At 43.0% G+C, this 25261-nt stretch overlaps 1 protein-coding gene across 1 annotated transcript in view; it reads right to left on the reverse strand.

The window, feature by feature from the left end:
- Positions 1-284: 284 nt before the first annotated feature.
- Positions 285-25261, reverse strand: part of ISM1 (isthmin 1) — a gene marked incomplete at both ends in the record, with an annotated part of 38236 nt that continues 13259 nt past the window's right edge. Inside the window, 5 exons of the mRNA XM_081997157.1 lie at positions 285-802; positions 2425-2514; positions 5334-5477; positions 8541-8808; positions 16721-16957. Coding sequence (XP_081853283.1) covers positions 285-802; positions 2425-2514; positions 5334-5477; positions 8541-8808; positions 16721-16957 — 1257 coding nt within the window. The remainder of the gene's footprint in view (positions 803-2424; positions 2515-5333; positions 5478-8540; positions 8809-16720; positions 16958-25261) is intronic.

Genomic DNA, 25261 nt, shown 5'->3' on the forward strand with positions numbered 1-25261 from the left:
AATGCACGTTATTAAATGAGCGTTATTGCAGTACAAAATCCTACCAGGACATGTTTTATGTATGTCTGTATGTAAAAATTGGTGTGTGTCAGATAGAGAGATACGTGTTTATAAATTACACACACTATGAAAAATACTTATGTATTATATTACAACTATATACATTCATTAGGAAGAAACTGATCAATCAACCCCTGTCAAGGAAACAATGCAGCAGCCCTTATCAGTTCTCTGGCATCCAGGAAAGGAATGCTGTTGTGTGTCTGAAGAGGAGGAAAATCTTCTCAGTATTCCCTTGCTTCCTGAAATTGCTTGTAGTAGTCTTCGTCTGAAGGGTTTTCTGTACACTTCTGCCCATTGTTCGGAGGCCGTGCTTCATTGTATCGGCTCCAGTCCCCCTTGCATATAATCCAGGGCAGAATGTCCACTTTGTAATGGAGTTCTGCTGAGAATTCGATGCTGATCAGGTTTGGTGTACCTGCCCCTTTCCCCCTGGTAATCAGCTGCATATTATCATCATAGCAGCAGTGCTGTGCTGCAAGCGTTGTGCTTTCCAAAGAGAGCATGGAGCGGATGCAGTATCGTGCAGTGGGCTTATAGATCTCCAGTTTTTCCTTGGGACCACTTGCATCTTTCCAGCGGAAGTTTTTCCTCTTAATTCGATCATAGATTTCAGCAGTGCTGTATGCAACTTCTCTGGGGTAGGAGCATGGGCAGCTGGGGAGATCGTTGACCACTTTGTGCATATATTTCTTCAAGAACTCGCTTTTGCAGCTCATCCATCTTTCACAGCTATCAGTATCTGTTTAAGGGCAGGAAATGGAAACTTAAGATATGTTACGCAGCACCCCCCAGTTCCTACGATCAGTGGTAACAAATGGGTGAAGCGTAACTGTTCAGCACCAGGGCTTTGCTTCAGAAAGAAAGGGCGGTCAGGGCTTGCCTCCTTGCCTGCAATGTGTTCATGCCCTGTCTTGGCAGATAAAGAAATCACACGTGTGACCGGCTGGAGGGCGTCAGGCAGGGCTAGTCTGAATTACAGTGCAGAGCCGTGCCAGTAGGAATCGCTGTCGCTTCTTCTACCTGGCAAATTCCCGGGTTTACAAGCGACGGAACTGAAATAGGGAAATGGCAGTGATTTGGTGCCAGTCTCCAGTTGAGCCCCCAGGCCCACACACTCACCTGGTAAGAACAGCAGATTCATACATATGTGGAGGGATTATGTTTCTCATGACGCTAGAAGCACCAAGATGGCAAGCAAGGCCTGGATTACTTTTTCTGAAGCTCATTATTAAGCCCAAATTCAGTCTTTCTTTTAGCTAACAATACTTTTTTTTCTGCTTGGTCTCCATCTTCTCAAAGGGGCATTTCAAGCAGCTGTAGTTCAAACATGGAGACTGACATCTTAGCTGGCAAATGCAGCCAAAAGTGATCTAGATTCTATAAAGGATGTATGTGACCTAGTATCAGAGTGTCTGTACATTAGGAGCGTTTAATGGCACCAGAACCATGACTTACAGTTGGGATTAAAGAGATTTATAGACTAGTAGCATATTTAAATATTGGCACTTTATTATTTTGCAAGGGTCCTGGGAGAATCCAGTTAAACATCTCCTACCTAAAACACTGTTTAAAGTGTCTGTATCATGCTACAGGCTTTCAAAAACAACCCTGCACATCTTGCTCCACAGTTACAGCAAACATTCTTGCAAAACATTTACTTAGTGATCTGTGTCCTGTTCTCCTGTCTCCTTAAAGAGTCTTATCAGGTGTCATTAACTGTAGTACTCCATCACCATAGGAGGGAGGTGCTGGGTTACATTATTTATCCAGTTAGTCCAGCATCCAGTGTCTAAGAGTGGCCACACTCTGGTTTCATCGGAGGGATGAAATCAGAACGTTTTAGAGGTTGGGGTGAGTTTTAGATAGATCAGTATCAAGTCACGCCCTAGAAAATGGCTTTGGTTAGCCCTGCTGCAGCGCACACAGTTACAAAAGCTATGCATGCTCATTAAAAAAAAAAAAAAAGTAATTGCCTTTTTTTTTTTTAATGTGACAGCTGTACCTAAAATGCTTTTATAGTATCTTCCATTCGAGGCTATTTCAGCAAAATGCTAAATAGTGTCTGATTTTTTTTCCCCTCCACTAGCGTGGAGCCTTACAGCTCTTTTCTGAACTAGGACAGAGCATCACCATTTTATAACGAAAGCAGCACAGAAATTTGCTAAGACTTAAGATGAGAAAGATTCTATGACAGAAGCAAGCTAAGGTTCAGATTGTAAACTTAAGCAGCACAGTAAATGGCCGTTATTACTGACTTTTTTTAATGGTAAACTCAAAATGTTGGTGCTGCAGCGAGAGGCAAAACGGGAAAATCTAAGGAAGTCTCTTATCTATTACTGAAAGACTGACTAGGCTGCTTACCAACTTCAAACAGTTTGGTAGCGTTGAAGTCTTCACTTCCTGCAAGTAAACTCACTTCTGTGGCAGCTGTCCGGAAGGTGTCTTCGATCCCTGAGACAAACACGCGTTAGCAGTGGCAGTGGTGTTTTCCTATTAGAACACAAATGCAATCAACTGCCTCCCCGCATCCCCAGTTTTGCCAGGTGCTTTTGTTTGGCAGGGAGGTAATTCCAAGTCACTGCTGGAGGGAGCGTTCATTTAAAAGTATAATGACCAGGGAAGCTGTGGTGTTACAAAGACGACACATTAGCTTAGCCCAAAAGTCAAAAGTTTTCAAGTTTTAGAGCTTGGATTATATTTAAGCAACATAACCAGTCAGTTACGAACGCCGTGCAGAGACTGCAGCGAGGGAACCGATTCCGTTCCTCCCCCTCCTGCTGCACGGCTTGCCAGCATCTCCCAGTGATTCAGGTAGGAGCTTTGCACACGCTTCACCAACAGCCACCTGGTCAGCTTTATGTGACCAGCATCTGCCCGAGCACATATCACAAGTGACTGACAAGATAAAAGCAATGGAGGCTCTGAAGCCCGGGGTAAAAAGGTGCTGTCTAAAGGTGACGGCCTTTGTGCCACTTTCTAAAACAGAGCGATACGCCTGAAGACAGGCCACTAAGTTCATATCCGTACGTGAGCAAACCATTTTTCAGGAAATACGAGGAAGAATGATGCTGTTACAAGAAGACCGGCGCTGCTTGGTCTCTCCCAGTGCTAGAGAGTTGAAAGGTGTGAGCAGGCCAGAGATAACCTAACCTCTCCCACCGATCCCATCCTCTACCACCTTTAGCAATCAAATGAAGTATCAGGATCTTAAAATACCAGGATCTTCCAACAACCTCCAGGTAAGCGTTTGGTATCAGTGGAGGGAAACATGGATTGCCAGAAAACGTATTAACTGATCTTGACAAAGTAAACATCCTTTCACTGCTGCTTTAGTTTGGCCTACCTACCAGCCTAATGCCACCTGAATGTTTCTGTGTCGTGTAGCCTTAAAACAAATGTCTCTTCAAAGAAGCATTTGAACAGGTTTGGGTGTTGGGTTTTTTTTTTCCTCTCCACTGAATTAAAGACCTCCAAAGAGAGCAGAAAGCTCTTATAGTACGTGATAACTACATGGTTAATAATGAAGTTTGTTCACCATCCATCTTCTTGCCAATGAACTTTCTCCTCATCTCCTGAACTGGGGCATAATAGTGGCTTGCAAAGCTTCAAAACAGCCTCAGGCCGCTTTTCAATAAAATTATCATAGGGTTTTGCCTTAACTCCAGCAGTAGATGCAGAATAATAGATACCCAAGAAGCCATTACAAGGCAGTAATTCACTGCTGGAATTATAAACAGCAGAAGCCGAGCTTTGCCCTTGTAATTTTAAAAATGTCAGCACAGCCTCAAAGAGTGAATATATTTTGCCTGCTGATCGTTGGGGGTCTGTTACATGACATAATATATTCTTTCAAGTTTGCCACTAGTTTGATGCTAGCTGGTAATAAATACGGGAGAAGGTAACTGGGGGCTACATGCTTTCTTCTGGAACTAACCCCTTATTACGGAGGTTTTAGGATGTATGAAAGCATCCAGAAACACTTTTCAGTGTTTCATCCCGAACTGCCAAGCAGCCGTTACCTTACAGTGGATGCACGCATCTACCTGCGAGCGAGTGCCTTCTCTCCAGCTCTCTCACTGAGGCTCCTACGTCTCCTCTCCAGTGCTGCTGACATTTCACTTCCCGTCAAAAAAACCCTGGCCTCCAGTTTAAGAATTTCTGCCTTTCTGAGTCATTCAGTAAACTCGGTGAAATGCATGCCGCCGTGGCATGTGCTTTTACTTCTCTGCGATCTTGGGAAGTAATGACATTGCACATGTCCCATACACTGTGGCAACTACTGCGTCACTGCATTACAAACTTGCCCGAACCCAAACACTCCGCAGCATTTAAAGAACACCACGGGAAAGTTTTCCATAGCAGCTTTACATTTTTACGATGTCAGTTCGAGAGCTCAGCCCTGCTTTCACCGCCAAAGCGCAAACGGCACGAGGGTAAGGGCACCTCCATTACTGGCATTTAAACGTCAGTGCCTGTAGACAGGTCGGAGCTAAGGTACAGCTCCTTGGCCATATTTTCTGAATACACTCAAGCCAAAACTATACGTTCCTTCGTCCCATTGTGCACAGCTGCTGCAGGACCAAAGTTGCTGCTTTATAATGCTCCAGTTATCAAGCAACATCTCTGTAATGAAACAGAGATGACATTTCCACCTTAACATTGACTTTCCTAGGACAGGAAATTTTGTTGCTTAATGCCCAATGAACCCAAAATCTCTGGAGTGAAATGCACAGCAGGTATTTAAAGTGGTTTGGGTTGTTTTTTCATATTAATACACATGGAGTCTTAAAGCAACTCTGCATACCTTAGGCACAAAACTTAGAAGCCTTGTAACTGGGGTGGAGCTACCTGTTCGCAGCACAGGCACGCCCACTCACTGCACAGCAAAATAGGAGCTCGCTGAGGTAACAGCACAGCTGTTCTGAAATTCTAAAATGAATACCAATTTGTTTCAAGAGAGCGGATTACACCCTTTGGAATACAAAACGTACCGTGCACAAAAATGACTGCCGTAACCTAAAAACAGCCTGTATTTGTCTTGTAAGTCCCAGGGGACTGCAGAGTGCATCTAGCAGTGTATTACCGCTAGCAAAGAACCTGCCAGTTCATAAATGGCCCTGAAAAGCAGCGTGTCTCTTCCCACCAGAACGCCTACCTAGCCAGGGAAGAAACATGCCCTGGGCTTTGTGTACAGGAGGGCTGGCCTCCCTGCCCCGCGACCGCCTCTCCCCACTCCCCTCTGACAGCAGTTGACGTCAGCATGGTCACACCTGGGCAGTTGGGCCTGTCGCAGGTCCGCGACTCGGTGGCAGTGCAGGCATACCCGCAGGATCTCGTCCGCTTCTGGGTGCCGCTCCCGCAGGTGACGCTACAAAGGGACCACGGGCTCCAATCTCCCTCACCGTCAATGTAATCTGTGTAAGAACAAAGGTGAGGAAGGAAATGAAGAAACAACTACTACTACCCAAAACTACTGTGTAGTGTTTTTTATTAAGGCGGCAAACGAAGAATGGAATCCAGATGTCTCTACCTGAAGCTTGGGCTAATGCCAGGCATAAGCCTGCTGTTTAAATGGTTTTCACACTTGATGCTCCTCGGGGAAATGCATGCAACATTATTTGAAAAAACATTTCCTTTCTCTTTTGACCTTTTGGCAGCTGAGAATCCTCAGCTGCAAAGCTGGGTCATGAACTAAACAGTACACATCTATTCACATAATTTCCCTGTACACAGGAATATGCTTTCTGACCACAGACTAATCAGGCACAGGATAAATAAAGTTTCCTTTTTCTTCTTTTCAAAACACACAGCAATAGCACAATACTCAATTTTTTGGACACACTGAATGTTGCACTATGGGAGGCTGGGGGTCATGCGTGAAAATGGCCATTTTGTTTTTCAACACCGCCATGACTATAGGGAACCGCATACGCATCTCGCCCCCAGAACAATGTCCCATTTGTAGTGTTTCGTGTGACTTACTTAGTAAATAACATCAGATCTGACTGTTTACTAGCAGGAACCTTCTGAAAAATGAAACATGACTTCATTCTCTTCTGGTAGACAGCCAAGGGCAAAGGATACCAAGTCTGCATCACTGTGGCTCGGTGCCACTGTACGTACCTAAACCCCTTAACAGTCCCCTTGGTTTGCCGAGTTAACTGGTGCACAGGCCACCAAGTGGAGTCCAAGAACCAATCCCAGCTTGCTTGCCTTCCCACTGGCCTCCCCAGCCGAGTGTTGTCTCTCGCTAGGGAATGTCTGGCTCAATGGATTTCTCTGCAACCTAGAGAAGATACTTAACTGACCCCGTGATCATAACTTGCAGCCTTTGCTCATCTGGGTTAAACCAGCACTGGTGGCAAAACAAAACCGGGTTTAGTGACTCTGAGCCAGCCCTGATCTGTAGCTATAGGCTGAACGTGCACGTACAGACAAGACATAGGGACAGATCCCTGCCTGCACTGGCCTCTGTGCTACACGCGATTCCCACTTCCCCCGCCATGCTGTCTGTGGGCTTCCTGAGCTGGTTAGTAGAACACGTAACTTGATTTGTACCATATGTAATGACTGACGACAACTCTGTGGGGTGCTATTAAACATTTACTGCCATGAGTATGGGAGGGTTATATATCTCACTCATAGCAGGCTGCCTAGATGCGAGTTCCTCGTGGCAGGGACCTTATGTGCTTTTCCTCCTTTTCTTACACTGCTGCCAAGCAGGAAGCCACCACACTTGAATCGGGTGTCCATGGTGTGACGTGGGCGGGAACATGGCTACGGTCTGTGTGCAAAGACCCGCAATTCTGGGATTTGCCAACAGGCGGGCACTACAGCAGTCTAAAGAGGCACAAGATGTCTTGGGGAAATGTGATCCGCCCTCTCTCCCTGGCCCTGCTCTCCTTCCCAGCTCTTTTCCAACTCCAAATTTCGTCTCCGGGTGGCTGGCGAGGAAGAGGGTGGGTGAGCAGGTGGAATGCTTGCTGAAGAACCCAGCCTGGGAGGCCCAGGAAGGGCAGGCAGAGCCATGTGGTGCTTTTTGGCAGGGGCAGGACAGGGGAGACGACAGAGCCGTGAAATGACAGAATCATTAAGGTTGGAAAAGACCGTTACGATCATCAAGTCCAACCAGGTCTGGACAGGTCAATGGGCAGAACTATCATAAAAGACTCATACGGGCAGGATCTGCTGCTACAACCTCCTGGCCAAGACCAGTGGCGCATGACATTGTAGGTTAGTCAGAAGGCCAGGAGTCTTTCCCAGTTAGTAGGGTGCTCTGCTGTACGGCAGAGAGCTCTAGGATAATTTTTAGGCCTGCCTAACCTAGTGTTTCTACTGCGCTTGAAACCCACAGTATCTACTATTAAATATACCGTGTTAGATTTTCAGCTGGAGCTAAACCTATTTTTCCTATTTTCATATTTGTAATTGTTATTCTTTTTTTACTACCACGATTTTATTTTACCTAAACAAGTAACTACCTAATACACGGATTCTTGGCAATAAAGCGTGCCCACAAATAAACGCAGGTGCAAAAAGAAGGGATCGACTTTAATCTTCTGGCCACAAAATCTAATACATATGTATCTGTGTTTAAATACACCATTCCACAAAAAGTCTCGCTCAGTTGTTAAGGCTCTAGGACTTAACCAAAACGGGGGAAAAAATAAGACCGAATCAGTGTATGATAGCCACTCTGCAGTATGTAGGGAACACAACAGAAGTGCCAGGGTAAAAATCCTGTTGCTCTGGAACCCTACTCTAATGAAAAGTCTTCTGCATTTCCAGACAACTTAAACCCGAGAGGCTCTGAGCTACCTGCGAGCACATACTAGTTCACCTCCCTTAAGTCATTCCCATGTGGACATTCACAGTCCCTCGGGGCAGTGAACAACTGTAGCTCCTCTCTGTTTCTAGTTTCTGCAACTGTTTCGTACAACAAGCTGAAAACAATTGTTTTCGCCATGACACATCTGGAAGAGAATTACACACGCAAATACACAATGTTCCTGCTGCATACGCCACTCCCCACACATGCACTAACATAATTCATCTTATTTGTGTATCCACCAAATACTACCACGTTTTAGATCTTGCTTATTTATCCAATAATTATATTTTGGTTCCCAAACCACCACACGATTCTAAATTTGTACTTATCCTTACTCTAAAAATAAATACGAAACCTTGTTTCCTTTGCTTTTAAAAAAAGTACGCTTAGGACTAAAAAAAAGTTCTCTTAGGGGATAACTGGTATGATTTTCAAGATTATAGACTTACTAGAGGAATGCAGCTACCACAGTACAGCTTGTGCATCTGCACGGATTTGTATTTGAAAGCTGATGAACAAAAGCCACATGTTGAAAAATTCTATTTTGCTTGGCCTACTTTCAGCGATGCCTCACCAATTCTCATTTCCCCCAAACTCCTTTTTACAATCCCAAGATGCCCATAAGAGGCCTGGAACGCAAACTTACCGTACTCTGGCTGCTCCTTGGACTCAAATGTCCGGTGACTGGGTGCGTGACTATCCCACCCACCAAGAGGGTTTAGGAAGTTGCTGTCCTCAGTAGTGCTGTCATACTTGTAGTCCTGGTCGCCGCTGCTCATGCGAGTCAAGGTGGAGGACCTCTGCCACCAGTTTCTCCAGTCGGGTGATGGGACTGGCCAGCTAGGCTTGCTGCTCTCTTTCTGCAGATCCTTGTCCGTCTCGGTGTCAGGGCCATCCACCACTTCGATGGTAACCTATGGGATTCAAAACAGACCAGCCTGTCTGTCAGTGTCTCCTCCTAGTCACTGTGAAACTTTCTATGCAGCGAAGACAAATGACCGGTGTTACCTTGCAAAGGGGCTCCGTAACTCTGTAGGGTTCACATGTTCTAAACCATATGCGGATTACTGATCCCAGAGACATAGGCTGAGTGATTCCTTCTGCTACCTCTGCTGAATCAGACCTTGGAACAAAGGCTAGGAAAAATCCCGCACAAAATAATAACCCATGCTATGCCTAAAATCTTTGCAGCAGAATTTTCTGCCTTATGGGAAAAAGATGTTTAAACCCAAACATATATGACCAGGAAAAAGAAAGCCAAATCTGTTACTGCAATTATGCTGAGGCTGAATTTGAGGCAAGCGTGAAGCACACCAGCGTGCAGAACCTGTTCCAAGGACTTGGGCTGACCCAAGACAGGGTTGAGTAAGCTCACGAGCGCAAGGGTGGAAGATGCAGAGCCCCGCATCTCTGCTGGGTTCACACCTGCCGCTAGCGGCAGCTCAGCCCACGCCCGTGCACGGCCCTCCCCACAGCACCCACGTTTCCATCACACAGCGGCGCGGGCTGTCCTCATAGACGTCATGAATGTAAATATAATTTGGCATAGGAACTACCCTTGATTACTCCTTTTCTGTGCTGAACAATGTGTAATTATGAAACTCTTGGATAAATACTGTGCATGCCCATAGGTGGCTTTTTAAGTAGAATAGCACAGGAAAAGACATGGACCTGTTGGAGCAGGTCCAGAGGAGGGCCACAAAAATGATCAGAAGGTTGGAACACCTCTCCTATGAGGACAGGCTGAGAGACCTGGGGTTTGGTTTTATACAATTGTTATTAGCAAAATCACAAGACACACACAAGAAGAAGAAAGCAAAGAGCGTCTGTGTTTCTTCAGCTACCTGCGATCCACCAAGGAGTGTGACACAGGAAGCAAACCATAACTGCTGCCATAGCTTCATAGCTGCGGACACAGCTGCCCAGACAAGACAATGTCCACACATCCTTTTTTGGAGAAAGGAGATGCTACATCTATTTCGTGCTTTGCATTTGACCATCAACCAAGCCATTGAAATGAAACAACATCGAGGCTACTAAGAAGCTCCACTGGGAGAAAGAGCAAGAGCGAGGGAAAGTGCCGTTGTCAGCCGAATAGCTTCTTTACACAAGAGATATATTTCTCCCATACTAAATATGAAATTGGAATTACTTCATTAAACCTCAGTTTCTACAGACCCAAGAATTAAAACGGATTTCATAAGTTTGAAGACATCGAGGTTAGCTCAGGGATCCAAAATTGTTGCATCTATCCAAGCAAAACAGGATTTTCACAATAAGTGAAAGGAAACAGGGTTACTGAGCGGCTAACGCTGCGCACTGCTGGGCAGTCACAGGGCTTTAGTACTGCCCACGTGCAAATGAGTATGACTCTAGTACTTTAGTAGCAAGTATTTTTAAGACCACATTAACTCCGCAAGCAATGACTCCGCAAAGTGAAAAAAACAAAACACCAAATCAAACCCTCTCATGAAAAAAGGCAGGGGGCACTTGATAATCGTTCCATTTGCTTTCATAATCTGTTATTATATGATAGTGAATCAGCACAAACTCGCATTATTTCAGCCAGGTGCAGTCTGAAGAACCATAGGGGTTTGATATAAAGTACTTCTTCTGGATGCCAAGGCAGCTTAAGCAAAAGAGGGTTTGTAGGGACAGAGAAAGTTCCGTTGAGCTATGCGCTACGCTGGGGAAGAGAGGCGGGTGCGACACACAAACTGCCAGGGTCACAAGACGTCATCAGACCTCCAGCAGCATTGCCACTAACTTACTTTCAAGACACATTTGTGCAATCAGATAGCCCTCTTCAGTCTGTTCTTACTACCAAGGAGGCTTATTGCAAAAGGACTTTAAAATGAGTTTTCCAACACACAGCCTATGTAAAAAATGAACGTACCAAAAGCAAAATCCAATGTGGTAGTCTGACACACACCTATATTCCTCTCTCTGCTGTTTTAAGCTTTGATCACCAAGTTTGTTTAACATGTGGCATAAAAACTGCAGGGTGAAAGAAATGCTATAAAGGATCCTGGGATTGTCTGAATAAAGAAAAGACAGCTTCAGTCGAGACTAGTTGGTTGTTTTCAGGGACTCAGCTGTGCTCTGCCCAGCCCCATTTAACTCTAATGGACCTTCCAGAGGCAGGGAGGAAATCAGTGAGTAATCCCAGTAATCCCTCCATGGCATGACCCAAAAGTTACGGCAGAGGTGTGGGAAGAGGCTGCTGCTTCGGGTGAGCAATTGCTCCCCTTTCCCAGTCCAAAATTTTGAACATTCAGCGTTCACTGAATTCTTCCCAGTACTTACAGGTAGACTTAACAACATTAGCCCATGACTATACATGTACGTATACATGATACATATACATGATACACAAACATATATCTTGTTTGATCGCTTTCTATACTGGGGGTTGTTTATAAAAAGGAAAAAAGAAATCAGATCTAGAACTAGAGTCATTAAAAATGGGCATTTAAAGCAGCTCTGGAAAAGCTTTCATGCTGTATAACTACTACAACAAAAACACGTTCTCTCAAAAATGAAAGAATAGACCTGGTTTGGTATTTCTATCTTGGAGACTGTTTTAAAGACTTCATTTTCTCAAATTTCTTCTTCCAGTGATTATCAAAACTGTAAAGATTGCTTTTTTTCCCCTCAAGCTTCCCAAAATGCCTGTGGTAACCTGGTTCTTGTCTAAATCCACAATCATCTCCGGAAGTACTCAGACCTAATACGAAGCCACTTCTTTTATGGTTGCGTGAGCTATAAATAAGGATGTTCCTCTAAAAATTGTTAAAAACAATTGGCATAGGTACATTAAAACAACAGTTGTGCAGTCAATTTCTAATGAAACAAATGTATCAAGCACAGATGTCTTGAGACACCAACATCCAATTTTCTCCCAGCCAAAAATATACAGAAGATAAATATTATCCCCGCATGTTGGGAGTGCACAAGAAGTTCTGTGTACTTCATCCTGTTTACTGAGACAATGTTTCTGAATTCGTTTTACTGGTGTAAACCTTGCCCTAAGCAACTGGAAGATTATGTTTCAGGAAGAACTACGTTTGCAGTATTATGCAAGCAGTGGATTCTACGACAGGTCTGTCCTCTGTTTCCTTCACGCAACCGATACAAATTTGCCATGTAGAACTTGCCATTCTGTAAAGGTGGATATGTGCAAGTCAGCAATGAGGTAACTATAATAGCAGAACAGAAATGAGCTCATTATAAGACACTGAAATGGTAAATTTAGGTTTACACGACATAACGACTTCAGTTAAATTGATATCGGTAGTGACACCAATTTACTCCCGGTTTATGCCATGACAGCTTACTTAGAACAGTTTTGTGGACTTGATGAAAAGAGAAGGACCCTCAAAATTTGCTGGGAGCAAAGAAGACAACGTGACTCGACATCTGAAATTTGTATTTAATGTTGTCAATCCTAGTTGCACTCTCTAATGGGCCTAAGTGAACCCCAGAATTAAAAATCTGGTCCGAAACCCAGCTCTGAATTTTGTACTCTGCAGCGAGCTCTCGTTACACCACGACATTAAGAAATCTGTGCAGAGGTAGTAACAGCCCTGGAACTGAAAGTGGTTTAACCGTGGCCCTCTGGCACCCTGCTCTGCCTAGACCCATCTCTCCAGCTTGCTAAGAGGACTAGGTAGTTCCCGGCATGGCTACGCCGTGCTTCTGGTGCTGCAGCTAGCTCATCAAAGCAGGCATACTGACTGGGGAGATGGTCTGGGGTGCAGGGAGTTCTCCATGGTACAGATGCAGCCCAAGGACCAAGAAAATGAACATGTGCTCTCTGCTTTTCTGGGTCTTAATTTACAGACAGGAACAATTGCTTTGCTACTACCTTAAACTACTAAGCCTTAAAGGCATTACAAGAAATAAGCACTACTGGAGCTCTCCAGTTCTTACTGCGCTGGGTCAGGGATGAGGTGTACTGGTCAGGGCTCAGCATTACAGATACTGCCGAGTCTTGTGTGACGATACCGAAAGGGTGTTGCTTTCCAATGGAGTGAAACCAGAAGCTTGAAATGACAATATAAATGCTACCTAAAAAATAGGTCTGATAAAACGTGTTAAAAGTGACAACATGTGATATAGATGGCGGTGAGGGAAATGGCCATGCATGAACCCAGAGGAGCGTTGGCTTGAAGTCTGCAGTTCTTTTTTAAAAGCAGATCATACAGCCTTGTTTCTCTGGAGTTGTGTATGTTCCTAGGTGGTTCTTTAGAACGTTTTTTTGAGAAGGGAGAAACTGAATATCTATCAAAGAGAATAAATAAAGCTAACACAGCAGCATCGAGTGACATGACTGGTAGATACGGTCCACAGGTCTCATGCAAAATGATAAAGACAACACATCACCAAGCAGGCAGTATTAACTTTTTCTGGCTTAGAATCACTCCTATCAATTATCACCAATCCCGCAACTCAAAGCGAGGATAATAATCACAACAGATTTAATCATATACTGATTTACCTCAGTTTTCCAGGACACATCAACATGTTTTTAGGACAGGAATCCTACCTAAATTACAGTTGCTACTCGGAACCTGTCACCTCATCCAAAATGTTTAACACATTCATCGCAACTGGAACTCACCCAGCTGTGTTTCAGGTATACTGGGTGTGAAGCTTGATGAAGATTCAAGTTCTCTGAAGAGCATTAATATCAACAAAATGCCCTTGCCTGACAAACATTAAGGAGTTTTCCTTTTTCTGCTCAGCTGTCACGGTGTTGAGCACTGCTAGGAAAGCAGCAAAGCAGTGGGACAGAGAGCAGTGCCCTACATATTGCAGTACACAAGCCTGGGAAACCAGGAGTAAAAAGAAACGGTGGGTGGGGATGTACACACAAAAGCAAAAGCTCAATTGCAAGCTGAAGCACCTGGCTCCAAACAGAGGATGGGCTGCAGAGAAGAGCAGAAAGGTTGTAGAAGGCTGGTTGGAACAGATGGGAAAAACACATCAGAAATGGAAAATCAGCAGGTTTCTATACACCTCCCATGTGACTTCATTCTGTTACTTGGGGGTAAAAACAATTCTGTCTTACTCTGAGTAATAACCCTGCCCAATTGCAAGGTCTGCATAGGTTTCCCTCAGCTAGTTCATCAAATGAGCACCAACCTACATGAAAGGGATTTTCCACTTGTGAAAAGCAATCCAAACAAATGTGTCATCAGTTTTTGTAACCACCTTCTTGTCCAGAAGTCCTCCAGGCGTTGGCAGAACCATTAAAATGACAAAAAAGAAGAAAACAAGAATCCCCAAACCAAACAGCCAGCCTTTGCTCAACAGCAGCTACCGCAGTTACTCTCAAGCAACCAGCACGGAAGCAATGCTAAAGTATAAAATGCCACTTGAAATGACGGCAGATTTTACAAGGCTAGAACGCCACAGAAAGACCAGTAAGTGTCGTCCTGGTCTTGCAAGCAAAGAGTCAAATTGCATTTGGATTACTGCAGCTTTGACCGTTGTTTCTCAGATTTTTCTAGAAGACAGACCACTATACTTATATTTGATTATCACCTCATAAATACTGTAGTACCTGGGGACATACTATTTTTCTGAATGGTGTTCTGATACCTACCACTTCCTCTCTGAAAGAGCACACAACCAGGGCATGATACAGCAATTGCTGTCTCGCAGGAAACCAGGGAAAGAATGGCTGTAAAGAGAACGCACTGGAGTATTTTCTCAACCTGCTTTTTCAGGCTGAGTTTTATGTCTGCTTATTAGGTTTTTTAAATTTCCAGATATAATTTCCCTTAACAGTGTTACTTTTGGTCTATGCAGGTTTGTACTAGTAGAAGAGAAAACAGGCTGTGGGTCTTTGAGAGGTAAATGTGGCCATTGTACCAGATGGACGCACAGGGGCTTTTTTCTCCTTTCCAAACTCACTGTCCTAGGAGGACTTCTGAATTAACACCCTCAGGATTGTAACTTACAGAGCCCAAAGACTTTGTGCCAAAAGAAAAAGGAGTATCGATTCTGCTCTCATCTGCCAAACAGCTGATGAGAAATTTGTAAGTCAACCAGTGTCATTATTTCCACTCAGGTCAGTACGGTTCTGTTTCACAAGCAAGAATCCACTATAATCCTGTTCTTCCCCGGAAGAGTAGGCCACCTTTTACAACCTTTAGGCAGAGAAATAACTTTTCATTGACTTAATAGGAGTTTTATAGGCTCCACAAAGCCTGACCTGCTGCAGGACTGTCAACCAGGAACTTAAAGAAGCTTTGTATATCCCTGCTTATACACCTAAGCAAACAGAGTAAATATAAGGCGGAACTTAGGGAGCCTGTTTCTGAAAGCGCTGATCCTTGTGCACAAGAGCTCTGGGATTAATGTTGCCCAATGTTTTCTAGTTACAGGACTCGGCTTCCCAGTTCTCAAAGTGCAGCAAAACTGCTGATATAGTTGGCTGACAGGTTTCCAAGATCAGGTGGTGGAAAAAGAGGTCGTAGCAGAAGCAGTTACTATAAAGACAAGCCAGGGAAATGTTTCCATCTCACTTATCTATTCCCTGGGTCTAAACATTAAATGCTGTTACCAATCTGAGAAGGTTTTTGTTTCCTCCTGTCCTCCTCTGTGGTTTACATACTGTTCAAACAATGACGTTACACTCCTTACCTCACGGCACAATCTGGGGCCCCTACAGTTTCCCTATCTTCCCTTCCTAAGGCTTTCTGGAAGGCTTTTCCTCACGTGAGGGATGTGCACAGCCACCACATGTTGAACATGTTTACTACCTTGGCCCATCAAATATTGGACCTGCACTTGATCCAAATCTGTTAGGTTTCTTAAGGTTGCAAGCCATCTATGATGTAATGGAGTGTCAACTTGGAGGCAGCTTCTTCTCATCCAATAATGTTGGTCTCTCACCAACAGATCTATTATATCTTTACGTACGTATTTCTTAGACATATCAAAAGGATGGTAATTTTGTGGGCTGAGGGACTATAAGAAGCCAGGAATTAATTTAACCAGAAAACCAGTTCTATTAGTGTATTGTTTTTATAAGCACATCTTAGGCAGAACAACAATTCAATTTATTGTTTTGGTTAAAAAAGACTGCTTATTAATGCCAATTTTGCTTTAAGGCTCTGAATTAAAAACAAATCACTCATTTTTTCCTCTTTGTAATCCTTGAAGTTTTAAGATGCAAGTGGCTTGTAAGAGGCCATTCCAAACCCAAGAACAGTTTGAGGAATAACATATAACAAAATTTCTTGCAGACAACTTTTTTTTACTCCAGGCAGCTGGAAATCAACTTTAAGTCTCGGTTCCATACCAGAGGACCACATTTTGAGCTGAAACTTAAAGACTTGTTCTCTTTGGGGATGGCCGCATTTTATAAGAGCATACCAAAAGAGAATCTGTTCACAAACAAATTTTGCAACAGAGAATTGAAAACAGAATTTAAAATACCCATTTAATATCAAAGAAGAGAATATGTTCTAAAATGGCAATAGCGAAGATGACTTTAGTATCATAAAATATGTCTATACAGATACCCACACTTATGCAATCAACATTATCCAAAGAGAAATTCAGAAAAAATTTGAAATCTGTGTATTCACTTAAGACAAAAAATGCATTATATATATATATATTCATTTTATATATATACACATTAAAATAATGTATATTATATTATATACATTCTCTCTTGGTACTACTGGTTAGAGAGACAGCGTGTTCTGACTGCATGTTACGGAAGCCAGGCTGAAAGTTCTCTTGGTTCAGTAAAATAATTTTGTGCAACTCATTAAAAAAAAATCACACACTAACATAAATTTGTACCTGAATGTTGGGATTCTGCCCATTGATATCCGCTTTTGACAGGTCAGGGAAGTTTGGGAGATCCAGAAGGAAAGATCTGGGTCCATCTCTTTGCAAGGACGTATGCCCATTTTCCTGCCTGAAGCGCTGCTTAGGGAATGGCCGGTGGGCTGCCTGGAGATCAGGGTATTCTCTTCTGTCCTCGGGGTTCAGGGTGAAGCTGTCTTCAGGAGAACGGTCATCTGCAGTGAGTGTGTTCTGGGGAAAAAAGCAACGCGCTATAACAACAACTGAGAGAGCGTGCTGTCCTGCCAGTGTCCCCGTCTCCAGCTTCCTGCCAACGACGGCTGCAGAGTGCGTACAGAAATCCTTACGGCACACAGACCCACGGCTCGTCACTGAAACACGCAGGATTTATGACTCGTATTTTCTAGGGTGCTCATGCGTTTGCCAATTGACTCTCACTGAATACTTATTTACAGCAGTACAAACCTGTAACCACCTGACACAAGCTAAAACTGAGTCAGATGTGGGTGCGTAGCTCGCTGAGGTTCCTTTAACACTCCAGCCTTGCGTTGAGCACCTACACATTGACACAAGCATCTAACTTAAAGCAAATCTGGAAGCATGAAGCTCTGAAGGAATCCCTGGCAAATCAAATTGTATCACATTAAACATGCCCCTGAAATGGTGAAGGGTGTCTTTATAATAAACCATTTTCGTTTGTTCTGTTCCAAAGTGAAGGAAAAAACACTGACTGCTCAGTGCGTGTTGAAATTTATGGTCTTAAAAGATCCCACCGCTGAACTGGCAACCTCCCCCACTCTCTCCTCAGTCTGCAACAACTTCCATCTCGTCGTCTGTGTTCCTCACCCAATTTCTCTGGTCTGAACCTTCCTTCCTCTGGGATCTCATTTTCATGTTTGCCTAATGGTGGGATTGAATTTCACCAACTTGTGGGTCAGCGGTTAATGCTTTTGTTATTGTTGTGCGTACTTTTGGGTTTTGTAGTATATTACAGCAGGCTGCCTTCAAACCAGTAGTGCTGCTGCCACTGCCTTTGACCTCACCATGGAGATAGATACATTTCGTATCAAAACACTCGCTCCCTGGGTTAGGACTGGTCTGGGGACTCGGGGGAAAAAACCAGCAGACAAGTCAAATCTTCTTCTGGCTACAAAAAAATGCATGGGGCAGATTCAGCACAGGTTTTGCTTTTGACTCAGCTGAAAAATTTTAGGCTTGAGGTCCTGGTATGACTGCCTGGGGAGCTTTTATTTTCAGTTCATAAAGAGACAGCAAGCATGGAGAGGGTAAATGTTAAAGACCTATCTTTTCAAACAAGCACAATTAAAGTGGAATGGCCACACATGGTTCTGGCTTGACTGAAGCATATTTTTGCCAGCATTTCTGGTTAAACGCAATCTCCATACAGCTCCCCTGGCTCAAATTAAGCTAGCATACCTTCTGTTAAGCTCTCAAATAGATAACAGTCCCAATGCCTTTTCTTTTATTCTGTGTTTATTTGCTTAGAAGGCTCTAAATTGACCTTTGAAGAGATTTTACAATATAATCTGTGCACTTTACAGGAAAATATTTAGTGAGCTAAATAAAGCAAGATTTAAGAGTTAATCTGGGACTAAGTGAAATCATCTCAAGCAAAAACTAAGGAGGTCCTTCTCTCCCCTTCCCACTGCACTGCATTTGTAAAGAGCAAAATCAGATTTAGCAGAATTAATGTTGTCTTGGTATTTCCATGATCAGAACAGTTACACTTTGAAAGTGCCAAAAGGGTACTTTTACACATCTATCTACAGCACAGATGCAAAAAATTAAGTCTGAATTAGTGTACGCATGCGGTGCTAAAAATGTGTGTGCACCTCACAGTCTGTATTGCTTGAAGGCTAAACCAAGAAAGCTTCTCTGTTGAAGACCAGGTAGGACTTCCAGATGCCTTCAGCAGGCTACCTATTAACGCACCCCTTATTCAATATAAAGCAGAAAGCAAATCACACAGCAGCAAGCTCTGGGAAACAAAATTGAGGGCCACTCATCTAACTGTAGGTTCCTGACCCATGTGCTAGTGCTTTCACTTAACACTTACCAAACAGAATTTAACTGCAAACTTCTTGGTGCACAAGGATTAAATGGCTTCTCAGTTATGTCTGAGAAGGTATAGTTGTGTTCTTATTAAATTACTTCAGACAGGAACAAAAAAAAAAAGTGGTACTTTACTTTTTTCTGGGTATCATGCCCATAATCTTGTCTTTATTAAAAATAAAGTGAGATTTTATTAAAAAATAATAAAGTTCTCACACACAATTTCATACTTTCCCTATCTACTTTGCCACTTCAGGAGCATCTTGATTCTCCACATTAACATACCATACCACTAGAGCTGGCCAAGGGCTTTAGAGACCTACATTTAATTCTCTGATAAAACTTGCTGTGTGATCCTGGCAGGTCACGGTCTGTCTGTGCCTTGCTGGGGATAACAGCACTTCCCTTCCTCACTGTGATGTTTGCGGGGAGCTCAGCAACTACAATAATAAGGGCTATATAAAAAGTTTTTAATAGTGTCAGACAGATGGAATATCACATGGAGTTAGTTAGAAAATTGTCATGGTGAAGTAATGACATCAGGCTGATCGGGCCCACTACCAAGCTGCTTGGGGCAGGGACTGTCATTAATTACAGACTGAGTTGGGGTTGTTTAACATTAAAAAGAAAAACAGAGGGGGACATAACAACTGTCCTACACCAAAGGCTGCTGCAGCGAGGAGGGGGATGGACCACTCTACTCAGGGTGGACATGATCAGAAGACCCTGGTTCAACGTTAGGTACACATTTCTAATGGCAGTGACAGCCAAGCTCCAGAGCAGAGGTGGGAACGTGAAGTTTCTTCTTTAAGAGCAGGGTTGACTAATGCCTGGCAGGAATGTCGCAAGTTAAGTGGTGTGTCCTCTGCCTAAAAAGCAGTCCCTTTCACGCTAGGGCAAGACCAGGCTATGCTTCCTTGGGGCTTCTGCGTCGTACTGCAACAGAAGCAAACAGAAATGCTCAATATGCATGATCATTTCAGTTATCTGCTCATAGTACCGTGAGCGAAAGACCATTTGTTTCCAGTTCCTAAAATAAATAGAATGCCTATTTTTTAGGTAGATAATTCTCGGTGTAGTGTCTAAGATGATTTGCAGCATTATTAGAAATGTATATTCTGGTAAAAAGATAAAAGAGGCTGCCATCAATAAAAAGTGAGCTTGAACCGCATATGAAGAGAAGAATATGGGCTCACTCTCTTTTACTGCATTAACTCAGACAAAGGATCTTCCAGGGCCAATCTCGTAGGAAAAAGTGTGTCCTTACTGCAATACCAGAATCCTTTCTGAAGAAAACAGCGTTTGTGTTCCTAAGCTAACAAATGACATTTCTTTTTTTTGGAGTTGTTTTTTTTTTTTTCGGGGGGGGGGGGGGATACTCTTCTTATTTCTACGTTATTTCACATGTTTATACTTCATGTTATTTGATTTTAGGTGTACACAATTTGCATTCACAATTGCTTTTGGGAAAGCAGTGTTGCTTGCCTTCCTTTAAAAGCTATGTCACTTCATTCTGAACTACTGACTCAGTTTCTTTCAAGTTACGACATTTCCAATTCAGGCACATTGGTTTCTTACTCAAATGATGCATCTGCTCTAAATATTTTAAGACAAATCGCTTTTCTTCCTTCATTTAACAGGATTATTCACAACTTTTAAACTTTCCATTAAGATGATTTTAAGGGGTTACTCATGCTTGCTGTCAGCTACAGTTCTGTTGCCCCATGGGATGAGATATTTTTAGAAGTTCCTAATACAAAACCAGCTTAGGATTTCTGAGTGTTCTAAGTGTGGACAGCATATAAGGGCAGGAACACATTATTCATAGCTGTGTGACAAGGCAACGAAATAAACCCTAGAGAGAGAGAAAATCCGCCATATGGTTTGTACGACGGAATAACACACCTTGCCACAACCATCACTCAACAAGGGAGGGCAATACTTCAGTACCTATCGATGTCTTTGTGCCTATCTATAAGCCAGGGAAGAAGAGCAATTCACAGGGATTTTCTGAGGATAACTTTCAACGTTGATGATCCAGGCAGGACTTGCACCATGGCAGGGTTTAAGGCACCAAGTGACAACCCTGCAGCAGGAAAAATTTCCTACCTGATGCTGCAGTTTGACTTTTCAATAATCAAACGGGTATTTTAACTCCCTCTGCTGCCTTCCTATTTTGTTTCTCCCTCTGTCATGTCAGACATCAGCTGCAGGAAAGTTTCTCTTTCCCACAGGGAAGTTAAATAGAAAAGGGAACTTGTAAAAATACCAAGCTAGGGAAAAAGGGAACTTCTCTGCATTTTTAGCAAGTGAGGAATCCTCCTCCCTTCTCTCTTCCTCATTTTAATCCCATTTACAGTTCTGGAAAAATAACCAAAATAACAGACAATAAGTGAGGAATGACTGGAGCTACAGAAAACATTCTGGAGTAGCTGTTCTTTCTCTGTCCTTCATATTTCCTACCCTCCTTCATTCCCTCCCCACTTGCCAAACTAAGGGCACGTTTGCAAGCACTGCTAATTATGGAGTTGAAAGAATTTGGGAAAACTGATGGAACTTATATCCCTAACAGCTCCCAGACAGCAAGGGAATCTATTACTAAATCCCTGCTGCAGCTACATTGCTTTTTTATTTCTTGTATACTCCTTTGAAATATCTTGTAAAATGATCTTGACAAGAGGTCTTGAATTGAAAACTGACAGTCTGTCAATGCACTTTCATGATGCACCTGTACAGCATCTTCAACCACCAGGAACAAGGAACGTTTACTTATTAGGAAACTTCACAGACGCTATAAAAGATTATATTGCTATCAGAGACAAAATGAGGCCTGGGGCCTTCACAGAAAACCATTATAGCCATTAGGACTGGTTTCATTTCCCACCTGCCTAAACAGATTGTTTTGATTTTGAAGGCTGTCGTGTGTTTCCAGGTTAGTGCTAAATGATCACTTTAAAATTAACCGGTCTGGGGAGGCTGAGTAACACACCAGGATACTACATGAGACTTTCACCTCTGCAGATCCAAGATCTGTAATGAACTCGGGTGATCTAATTCCTGGGTTTTAGTATTTTTTTGTCTATCATGAGTATAAGCAGCACAGGACCTAACAGGAAGAGGTATGGGGACAGGGTTAGGCAAGCGGACAGTGAGGTTTAACAGCTGAAAAGCATTATCAGAGATATAGGGAGAAAAATTTCTTTTACGATTAATGCCACATACGGTCCAGGCAGTCAGAAGACCTTTGTTCTGTTCGTAGCTCTGTCTTGGCTTTCTCATTTAAAAGGCAAATCACTTGGGTTCCTATTTAATTTCTGTGTGACTAGCTGAAAGCACGCGGTGGTACTGAGCCTCACAGCTCCGGTTCACTCCAAGGAGTCACTGATGGTTCCTATCTCCAGAAAAAGTGAGACCAGAGAGGTGTCACATCAACCACTCAGCTATGGAGACTCTCATTTCTTCGTAAAATGTGCTTATCCTTCACGTTCACATATAACAATGGAGTGAAAGGCCTTACTTATCTCTAGAAAGCCACACAAATTAATTGTTGTGATAATTACGAGCACGTTTTAGACAATCACTGTCCATAAATCATTTAAAGTGGACTACATTGGCTTGCACGTACACAATTGTTTTCACCAAGGGGCTCCGAAATACAGCATCTGCTTCATATACTGTGTAAACAGAAGATGAATCACTGATTAGACTTGGTAAGAAAAAATAATTTTTAAGAAGAGTTCTGTTTATCAGGGTCTATTTTTTAATAATTCTCTATTTAGTTTGGCAAAATTAGTAAAACGACTTTGTATCCAGCTCTAACTTGCAGTACATCTGCATGTCTGACTAAGTAGCAATGCAAAGACCAAACCCAGTCGTCCCACAGGGTATTGCTATGGGACACATTAGCTTCAGGGGCTATACAGCTCTTGAAGTGATTTTGTTTCTGTGGAGAACAGGCTGGAGTTGCAAATGCTGTTGCAATTAGGGCAGCAGAAATTCAGAGTAGACATGTCCATCCAAAGTCACTGTTGGAGCAGAGGTCTTCTGTAAGACCACCATCCTAAACGTTGGGTGCCAGTGTCAGCACAGCTAGGCAGTGAGGTGCTTGGGATGCCCAAGTATATACACAGCCCACCACAGCTGATTTTCGGCCACATGCCGAAATAGCTCTTGGGAGCTGCATACAACAGAACCAGAATCTCAAAAGCATCTGGGCACATTTATCTCAGAATCTTATTTTTATTTACACTAAAAACTTCTAGCCCTCATAGCTACATGGAAAATTGTGAGAACTGAACAGGTAGCCAGCACTTACGTTACCACTGCAGAGATCCTAGAGCAGTGGTGTCGAGGCCCCCTTCACATCTAAGGTCTGGTAAGTCCCAGACCACTCTTTCCAAGGCACATGGCCAACATTACGACAGGACCCTCTGGTGTTGCCTTGTTGAACCATCCTGAGTGCTGGAGCAGCCCTACCACCATTGCTCCCCCACTGAGCTTGTTTATTCACTTGCAGTCATCAAGCTTTCATCCATCCTTCGTTCAGTCTCTGGATGGGAGTTTCTCAAACCAAGCTCCCTGTCTCCCCCACACCATTAGTAAACAGTGGGTCCACATCTGAACTGCTCTGGCACACAATATTTTTTCTTCAGAGCTTAAGGAGAAAACCAACCATATTATACTTGGATCTGGCAACCTTTTGCTACATGTTGTGGACACACATTTCACAGCATAGCTATTTTTTATGCTCTGTTGGTTGCTTGTATTTCATGTTTTCCTTCAGCTGGAAAATACAAACAGTATGGTTCAGCTTTAAGGTAAAGAACTGCCAGTTTGTATAAACACTTTGATAATAAAAAAGGAGTTGCTGGTGATTACAGCTCAATGTCTGCTGGAGAAACCAGAGCCCCTTCAGCAAATTTTCTAAAATAGTACCCATTGGTGCTTTGTTCTTCAGCAGATGCTCAACCATCCATGGGATGGCCAAGCGCACAGAAAAAAAGCCTAAAATTGTGTACTGCTTTGACAGATATTCAGTGAAAAGTTTTGCTTGTAGTTAACAGATATTTTCAGTTGCCTAAGCTGGTGGTAAACATTTAGTTGTTCTTCACAACTCTGAAGATCTTCCCTGTAATCACTGCCTGGCTGGAGCTCTCCGTACAGGACGCACTGATTTAGCGGTTGACCAGGCAAATGCACAACTCAAGAACAGCCCAACTATTCCACTCCAATGACCTGTGGTGCCAAAATGTAAATTCTTTGAAAGTTCCGATTCTTTTCAGGCTTTATTAAATACTGGCATAAAGCCAGTATTACAATAAAGCTTTAAATAGAATCCATTTATACTATGGCTAAATTTAATCGATCTAGTCCAATCTCACCCATCATTTGACACCTGCATTGTAATTTACGCATAGGGTTCCAACAGAATGGGAAAATCTGCCTTAAGCTGCACTCAAACCCACAAAAGCAAAGGAAATCCATAATATCAATACTTTTTGTACACAACTTTTTGGTGAGGCTTTGCAGGTCAGCACATGCAAAATCAGTGCAAATAAAAGAGAACAAGCATACATCTGAAGTTATTTTCATGGGTTTTAAACTAGGTCCTTTTGCAAGTTTATTCCACTAAATCACCAGGGCTAGGATTTCACTAGGTGAACCAGCTTTAATAAACGAAGTTTTCATCTCTCCCTACCTAAAAGAGTAACCTTACTTTTCAATTTCCAAAGTTGCCTTCAGCTGTTAGTTTCCAAGAAACAGCTATTCCCAGCCTCTGTGTCTCCCTCTCATATGCCACTGAATATCCACCCTATGCTTTCAAAAGTGTCTATGACTCTGGCTGTGTTAGCTGGCAGATGTTTTTAGAGACTAGAAAGTGTTTAGTCCCTGTGGACTAAAAGTTACATGATGACTTCATCACATAAGCAAAAGCTAATAACGGGAAAGCAAGAAAGCAGACAAGTGTTATATTCCAAAAACATGATGTTTCCTGTGCTTCTGGCAATACTACTTCTGTGCCTGAAAAAAGGCAAATTACTTGAGTCTTGATGCTCAAAACATACGCACCATTGAATCACTGCGAGACAATTTACTTGGCCCTCCCTTAGCTGCCTTCCCCACCAATACTCATTTTTCTTTTGATGGTAGTTAGAGGGTGAAGGCAGAGGAAAGGCAGTGTTTGTTTACATTCAATATCTACGCACCAACTGTACGCCTCCCAACACTCTCTGGAAGGGGTTGTTACTACACCCAGGAGTTTACAGCAAAACAGCAGCAGAAATCCGAGCGGCTGCCTCAGGACCATGCACCTCTGCTCCTGCAGTGAGCTATTCTTTCAAGCCTCAGTGTACAGTTTTATCCTCTCCATTTAGAAAACTTTGGAGACTGATACATGAGCAACTGTAAGTCATTACCATAAATGGCATCTGTACATGCAGTGCAGTAACGGTCTTATTTGTG

Source organism: Phaethon aethereus, assembly GCF_964289735.1.
Source record: "Phaethon aethereus genome assembly, chromosome: 3".
NCBI lineage: Eukaryota > Metazoa > Chordata > Aves > Phaethontiformes > Phaethontidae > Phaethon > Phaethon aethereus.